Source organism: Vombatus ursinus, unplaced genomic scaffold (assembly GCF_900497805.2).
Source record: "Vombatus ursinus unplaced genomic scaffold, bare-nosed wombat genome assembly UNPS02000580.1, whole genome shotgun sequence".
Classification (NCBI taxonomy): Eukaryota; Metazoa; Chordata; class Mammalia; order Diprotodontia; family Vombatidae; genus Vombatus; species Vombatus ursinus.
The window spans coordinates 23,941,200-23,950,029 of record NW_020940358.1 but is presented as its reverse complement, the minus strand read 5'-3'; the positions used below and the strand labels follow the sequence as shown (position 1 = coordinate 23,950,029).

Sequence of the window (8,830 nt, the reverse complement as noted above, 5' to 3'; positions counted from 1 at the left end):
TACTATTTCACTTGATGATCTCACCATCTCTCCTGGATTCAGTTATCACCTCTATGCATTTGATTCTCAGGTCTATTTAGGTAGCCCTAACGTTGTTGTTTTTTTAACCTCCAGTCTCATATGTGGAACTAGATGTCCTGTAAGGACATCCTAAACTTGTTATGTCAAAAACTGAACTCATTAGCTTTCCCCTACTCCCTCATTCTCTATATCCAATCTGTTGCCAGGTCTTGTTGATGCTTCATCTTTTGTATACCTAGGGATATGCTGGAACCAGTGCTAACTGGTTTTTAAATTTTCAGCGTGAGCATTACACCTCAGAAATGCAGTCACTACAAATCAAGGCTTGATTTATTGTTTTGTTGATTGCCTAGACTTAAGTGTTTAAAATGAAGATTGAACTTAAAAATGTATATGCATTAATTTTACACCCTCCTCAGCACCATTGTTAAACATATACCAGCACACCTCTATATTGCTCTGAAATATTGCTTGAGCTCAGTAGAAGTGCTGCAGAAGACTGAGGGAATGAAGTCATCACCAGACTGCAGGCCTGGTGACTGGAAGCTAATAATGATGATAATAACTAGAACTTGTACATTACTTTACGGTTTGCAAAGTACTTTATATTCATTTTCTCATTTGAGCTTCATAATACCCCTTTATATATACACCTCTTTTCTTTCCTCTAACACTGCCACTACTCTAGTGCAGGCCTTCTTTGCTTCACTTATGGTTGGTCTCCCAGCTTCAAATTTCTCCCTACTTCAGTCCATCTTTCTGGCAAAATGATATTCCTAAAGCACAGGTCTGACTGTCTCACCCCTAATTAAGTAAACTCTAGTGGGTCCCTTTTACTTCCTAGATCAAATAGAAAGTCATCTGTTTGGCTTTTAAAGTTCTTTGTAACTGGGCCCCTTCCTATTTTTTCAGACTTCTTACACCTTACTCCCCTCCGTGTACTTTACAATCCATTGACACCATGTTGTTCCTCCCACAAGACACTCTAACTTCAGACTCTGGGCATTTTCACAGGCTGTCCCCCATGCCTAGAATTATCCCTCCTGACTTCCTTCAGGTTGGAGCTAAAACCCCACTTTCTGCAAAAGCCTTTCCCAATCCCCTTTCCCAGTGCCTTCCCTCTGAGATTATTTCCAATTTATCCTTTATGTATCTTGTTTGTACATAGTCATTTGCATGTTGTCTGCCCCATTAGACTGTGAACTCCTTGAAAACAGAGACTGTTTTTGCCTTTCTTTTTATACTCCAGTGATTAGCACAATGCCTGGCACATAGTAAGCACTATATAAATGCTAATAATAATAATTATTATTATTGTTAGAGGCTGCATAGATCTTGTTGGTTTGACTTGACTCGGGTAATTACTACCATGTGACTTTAGGCAAGTTACTTAATTTTTCTGGGTCTCAGTTTCCTCATTTGTAAAATGTTAAGGTTAGCCCTTAGTTTTCTTATCTGTAAAATGAGCTGGAGAAGGAAATGGCAAAGCACTCCAGTATCTTTGCCAACAAAACTACAAATGGAGTTATGAAGAGTCAGACGTGGCTGAAAAACAACTGAACAACGAAGGTTAGCCCAGGTGGCCTCTAACATTTCTTCCAGCTTTAGATCAAAGATTCTTTGATCCTCTGCTATAAATTCCCATTAGGATATTAGAAAGTTTTATGATGTTTCTTGTCTGAATTTTGCTATACAAGACAACTATGATCAGCTAATCCATTTCTGCCTACTAGAATTGAATGATAATAACTAGTATTTATGTAGTGCCATAAGTTTTACAAAGCACTACATAATGTATATGTATACATATATACAATGCATATTAGTAATCTCATTTTATTTTCACAAAAATCTTGGGAGATAAGTGCTAATATTATCTGCATTTTACAGATGGCAAATCTGAGGTAGATAGAGGTTAAATGGCTTGCTCTGGGTCATATAGCTAGCGTCTGAGAAAAACTTTGAACTTAGGTCTTCCTGACTGGTGCTTTATCAATTGTACCACTTAACTGCCAGGATAGAAGAGAAAATAAGCTTAAACTGTGATGTGGGGGATTTAAGAAGAATTTTCTGGTAATAAGAGTTGTTATGTGCTAGAATTAAGTTTCTGAAAGAGATTGTAGGATCTCCTTTGGCTCTCTTCAGAAACAATATTTATTCCCCTATTTCTTCATCTAAATTCCACCCATCCATCATTTAAGGCCCTGCTCAAATGCCATTTCTTCCATAAACCCTTCCATGCCTGAAGAACTCTGATAATATTTCATATGTTGTGTTTTGTGTTAATAGTTATTTTTGTTGTCTTACTTTCTTGTTACTATTTTTGTCTTACTTTCCCTACTATATTACCCAGTGTTATAGGAACCAGTTAAACACCTATTTCTGTAAGTAATTATCTGTTTAGCAGGGATTAATTAATTTCTTTACCCTCCATTTTTCACACGAATTGCAATTTCCTGAAGGTAGGTACCTGAGTGATATTCATCTTTGTATAGCATCCAATAAATGGTTGTTGAACCCTTTGAATGATTATTATCCTCATTTACTAGGTTCCGTTTCTGGTTGTTTCTCTATAGGTATCATGGCCATCCTGTTCTCTGGTATTGTGATGTCTCATTATACACACCATAACCTTTCGCCAGTTACACAGATCCTAATGCAGCAAACCCTACGAACTGTTGCCTTCATGTGTGGTAAGTTGCATGTTTGTGGTGTATATGTATTCATTAAAGTGCTAGTTCTTTGGGGCAGTTACTTTACAATTTGTCATTCACTCAGCAGGCATTTATTAAACTTCTACTAAATGCCGGTCACTGTGCTAGGTGCCGGGAGCAAATACAAAGAATGAAATAATCCCAGCTCTCAAGGAGCTTATGTTCTAATGGGAAGACACACACACACACACACACACACACACACACACACACACACACACAAACATATACAGAATTAAGTACAAAGTAATTAAATACAAGGTAGTTTGAGAGGGAAGACACTGATAGTTGGGAGGAATCAGTAAAAGCTTCATCTAGAAGGTAAGACTAGAGTTCTTGAAGGAAGAGAATAATTCTTTGTGGTAGAGGTGAGAATGGAGTGTATTAAAGGAATGTGGAGGCATGGAGCAATGGGATGGAGTGTCATGTGTGAGGAAGAAAAAGACGGCCAATTTGGCTGGATCCCAGAGTGTGAGGGAGGAAGTAATGTCCAATGAGGCGGGGAAGAGAGCTTGGAGCCAGGTTGTAAAGGGCTTAAAAGCTAAACAGAGGGGTTTCTGTTTTAGCCTAGAGGCAATGTGTGGGTGGGTGGGGGGAGACATGGGACTCCACTAGAAGTTTCCTTAAGTTCAGATCCTTTCTTTCTTATGCTCAGATGTGATGGTGTCACTCCCCTACTCAAGGACTAGGAAAATCATTTTGACATTAGTGGTTTGGTTGGACTTATGTGGGAAGAGATTTGAGAGAGGAAGGCTAATCAGGATGTTGTGTAAAAGTCAAGGTAAAAGAAGATAAAGGCTTGAACTAAAGCAGTAGCTGTATGAGTGGAAAGAATCATTTGCAGGAGATGTAGAGGTAGAAATGGCAAGATTTGGCAACTCATTGGATATGTGTTATGAAGGGGAATAACAGTTGAGGATGATGCCTATGTTTTTAACCTGGGAGAATGGAAAGCTGTTGGTTTCTTTGACAGAAATAGTGGATTTCAGAAGAGGGGTAGGTTTGGGTGGAAAGATAATGAGTTCAGTTTTGGATATGTTGAACTTGAGATGTCTCTGGGACATCCAGTTTGAAATGTTCAATAAGCAATTAGTGGTGCAAGATAGAAGCCCAAGAGAAACTGGGGCTGGATATATAGATGTTAGAGTCATTGGCATAGAGATGATAATTAAATCTCTAGGAGTTGATAAGGTCACAAAGAAACAGAGTACAGAAAGTAGAAGTATAGAACAGAACTTTGAGATACACTTAGGTAGTTTGCATTATATGAACGATGAGCAAGAAAAGGAGATGGAGAAGGTACAAACAGATGGGAGGAAGAGAACAGAGAGAGAGTGTATCTAGGGGGAAAGGGTGGTCAGAAGTGTTGAATGCAACACAGATGGTTCAAAAAAGGACTTGGAAAAGTCCATCAGATTTATCAATGAAGACATCTTCTGCAGTCTTGGAGAGAGCAGTTGAGTAATGAGGTAAGAAGCCAGATTGCAAGGGTTGAGGAGTGAGAGGAGAGGAAGTGGTGGCTGCAAGGGTAGACAGCTTCATGTAGGCATTTGTCCAAGAAAGGGAGGAGAGATATAGGATGATAACCTATATCATGGTAATATCTCGTGAAAGTTTTTTAAGGATAGGGGAAATTTAGCCATTTTTGGAGGCAATAGGGAAGGAATTAATAGAAAGGGAGAGGTTGAAGTTTTGAGAGGGAGGGGATGATTGAGGTTGCAATCTGCTGGAGAAGACAGGAGGGGATGAGATCAAGTGCACATATAGAGGGGGTGGCCTTGGCAAGGAGAAAATCCACCTCTTTGTCAGACCAGGAAGAAGTAAAAAATGCGGATAATGTCAAGGGGTTTTAGATGAAGAGGAAGGAAAGAGAGGTGTTAAATTGCCTAAGTTTTCTCAGTAAAACTGAGGAGATATAGGGATGTGTGGGGGTCTTAAAGAGGGAAGAGAAGTTTTAAAATAGTTCCTATGGGGAGTGAGATAGGTAATAAAAGGTGCAGTGAGGGCCCAGTTGACACTGGATAGCATAAATTTAAAATGTGCCTATTCAGCACAATTGTGAGATTTCCTCCAGCTGTGTTCAGTAGTCCATGAATAAGAATAGAGAAGGAGGATGGTGGAAGTACTCTGGAGCTGATGTTTGTCAATCAATGAGTAGTAATAGACAGAGGGCAGGGGATTTGAGTGCAAAGAACAGTGTAAAATTGAAATGTCTAACAGTAGAGTCCAGATTGTATAGAGAGAAAAGTGAAGTAGAGCAATGGGAAGAGAAGAGAAAAGAATAAGCATTTATTAAGTGCCTACTGTGTGCCAGGCATTGTGCTAGGAGCTTTTACAAATATTGTTTCATTTGATCCTCACAACAATGGGAAGTAAGTGCTATTATTATTCCCATTTTATAGTTGAGGAAACTGAGACAGAGGGTAAGTGACTTGTCAGGGTTATACAGCTAGTAAGTGTTTGAGGCTGGATTTGAACTCAGGTCTTCCTGACTTCAGGTGTAGTACTGTATCCACTTTGTTACTTAGCTACATTGAGAATGGCCAGAGAAAATGATTAGGGGGAAAAAGGATTAGAATTCTTGATGAAGGCAAAGAATAGGTTTAAGATGGATGAGGAATAGGGAGAGATGGAATGATAAGAGGTTATGGTCAGATACTGAAAGGTCGGAGTTTCTAGTTGAGTAACATTTGTGGGTAATGACAACATTAAATATGTGACCATCCTCATATGAGGCTAAAGGTAGAGTGAAGGAACAAGTAATAGTATTTAAGAGGTCTAAGGAGCTTCAAGGAGTTAGTGTGAATACTGAAGTCTCTTAGCATAAGGGCAGAAAGTGGAAAGGAAGGGAAGATGGTGCCTAACATGAGAAAGGAGGAAGAATGACATGGGTGTCAGTATATACCACAGTCACTATGATTTGAATTGGATCACTACTGTATTGATTGGTGGATGACTTAATTAAATTAACCTGTTACCTAAAAAAAAGTTGTAGTGAATATTTTTTATAATGAGGGCAGTTCTTTTTAAGATCTAAAATTGAGAATCATTATAAACACTTCACTCATTTGTTACATAAGAGGTATACATCAGAAGTATATTTGTGAGAATCCTATTTTGAGTCAGGTTTACCAGTGTGACTTTCTTCCTAACATTTGAGTCTGAGGAAACCCACATTAGGTCATGGCATAATTATGCTTTTTGTGCCCCCTTTTACATGTAGGAGAACAAAAATATTTTACTGATTGCTCTTGATTTTAATTTAATGAACAACAATTTTCAATAAAATAGCAGCTTTCTGAGCATAAGAACCTGAGCCTTTAAGTGGAACTGACCTGAGTAATAATAGAGAAATAGCCAAACCTATGTTCATATATTTTAATTGCCATATAATTTTCTGTTTGGCTCTTAAATTTTTTAACTATGAATACCTAGTTAATTCATTTCTAGACTTCAGATAATTTTAGGAATAAATACGTTAGAACTCTGAAAAGTCTATTTCTTTCTTTCTTTTTTTTTTTTTTTGGCTTTTTGGTGAGGCAATGGGGGTTAAGTGACTTGCCCAGGGTCACACGGCTAGTAGGTGTCAAGTGTCTGAGGCCTGATTTGAACTCAGGTCCTCCTAACTCCAAGGTCAGAGCTCTATCCACTGTGCCACCTGGCTGCTCCTGAAAGGTATATTTCTTAAATTAAAAGATGTTCAACTGATTTCACCCTGAAAGTAAAGAGGAATCGGTCTCTCTTGCCAGTAGAATGAAACAAAGAGTTGTAAATGTAGCCATTTCTGTTAGTACTATTGAATTTGGATATGCCTTGTCATCTTTAGCATCTTTAGTTTAGAATTCCACAAGTTGAACTGTTACCTGTACATATGTTATGGGTTGTACCTGCAGCCATGGGCCTGGATTTTTGCCACTCTATTGCAATCAAGGGTCTTGCTGATCACAATGTTCAGTAAGTTGATAGATTCATATATATAGTCTTTGTTTTTCCTGGGTTTATATAGTGCCAGTTTTTTATGCACATTTAGACGATTGATCCATCAAATTGGAATATTCTGGATGGCAAATACATTCATCTTGTGTATGTGTGTTTAATAGATTGGAGTTTGAATTGATGAAGAAGGGAATGATAGAGACTTAAGCAGAAATTTATCTACAGGATTGACTACAATCTCTATTAAAATTCTCCTTCAAGGCCTCAGTGTAATGTTGAGGGAGACTTTGGTTTTGCAAAGACTGTGTCAGCGGAGTGCAAGCTCTGGCAGGAACCATTTAGGTGGGAAGCTTCTCATAATAAAGCCAGCAGTGGTCAATGTATCTATAGTTTTGAGGGCCATCCTAACTGAGTTCAGAGAAGGGCATCACTAAGACGTTTGGCCATAGCAGTTCAGTAAACCAATTAAAAAGCTCCTTTTTTTAGGGAAGAAGGGAAGAAAGAATTACGGTCTGTATCTGTGGAGGAAATACCCAGGCTGATAGAATCAGAGATCATCACACAGAGTGACGTAAGGAAGAACATGTTCAGTGATAAACTGTTGATTTTATCCTACTCAGAGGTGGAGGTCATTATGTTCAGTGGCTTAACTATTTAACGCTGTTTTGAAAAAGTTAGTTGGAGTTGAATAATTTTTTGTTTATTTCAGAAACATGTGTGTTCGCATTTCTTGGCCTGTCCATTTTTAGTTTTCCTCACAAGTTTGAAATTTCCTTTGTCATCTGGTGCATAGTAAGTATATTTCCTTGATTTTTTTTTTTTAAAAAACTTCTTGGTTACAAGTAAACAAGTATATAATCTTGTTTTATATAGCTGCTTGCCATTTTTCTTTTAAAAGAAAAAAAGAAAAAAAATTTAAGGATGGTTGGGTATTCTGGACTATTTAAAAATGGGCAAATAGAAATCATTTAATAAGAAAAATCTGGACTCCTCTTCTGGCATACAATCATCACTCTTCACATTTCTATAGCAGTTCAATTTTACAAAGCATTTTTCTCAAAACTGTTCTTAGTAGTCAGCAAGGATATCATTACCGTTTGTAAAATGAAGAGATGGCCTTATAGAGGTGAAAAGGACTTTCTCAGCATTCACGTAGCTAGTCAATAATCAGAGCTAGGATGTAAATAGCAGGCCTTAAGTAACTAAACCTTAATACATGTTTGTGGAATTGAATTATTGAATATCCTTATGTAAAATCTAAATATCCTAAAATGTACTTGGGGATAAGAGAGGAGGAAATCTTAGAAAGATAGCTGCTACTTTAATCTCATTGCGTCCACAAAGAGCAAAACTTGCTTTGTAGTATAAGGAAATTTGGTATATTGGAAATATACTTGAAATAAAAGATTCAGGGTTTAAACTTAAGCTCTACCACTCACTATCACTGTCACCTTGGACAAGTATATTCCCCCTTTCTGGGCCTTAGTATCCTGGAAATAAGGCAGTTAAACTAGATGATCTCTTAGTTCCTTTTCATTTCTAAGATTATTTGATTTTGTGCTTGTAATAATGTGGTTCACGACATACCCCCTAGAATCCTCAGTAGATGTTCCTTGCTTTTTTATAGGAATCAGTTGGCATTTCCCTTAGCAAATTGGGCTATGCATTTCCCTTGAAAGTTAGCTTTTGATAAGAACAAGGAGTAAAATTAAGCTAATGAAATTGTCCTTAAAACTCATCTAAGTGTACTTAAGGTTATTTAACCTCTACAGGAGGATATTTTTAGTTAAGATCACTGTCTTTGAGTTCAGTTAGCCACTGTATGCATAAGTGAGCAGTGGCAAATTACTAGGCATAATGTGTTTTGCTTAGTTTTATAACGTTAATTCATTGGTTTTATGACATTTATTGGACACTTAAAAGGTATTTGCACATCAGGCAATCATTAAACATTTGTTGAGTGTGTACTATGTGCCAGGCATTGTGCTAAGGACTGGGGATACAAATTAGAAAAAGAAAGACAGTCTCTGCCCTCAAGGAGCTTACAATCTAATGGAGGAAGCCTATATACAAAAGGAAGCTGAAAAGAGAGTGGAGGGAGATGTCAGAAGTACCTTCTTAGAGTCATGATGTTTCTGGAGTTGAAACCAAGCACAACA

The 8,830-nt window shown here is 37.7% G+C and overlaps 1 protein-coding gene across 2 annotated transcripts in view; it reads left to right on the top strand.

Annotated features, from left to right (window-relative positions):
• Positions 1-8,830, top strand: part of SLC9A8 (solute carrier family 9 member A8) — a 112,062-nt gene that overhangs the window by 75,976 nt on the left and 27,256 nt on the right. For both annotated transcript variants that reach the window (XM_027852950.1, XM_027852958.1), the window contains exons 11-12: positions 2,598-2,714; positions 7,381-7,463. In XM_027852950.1, coding sequence (XP_027708751.1) covers positions 2,598-2,714; positions 7,381-7,463 — 200 coding nt within the window. The remainder of the gene's footprint in view (positions 1-2,597; positions 2,715-7,380; positions 7,464-8,830) is intronic.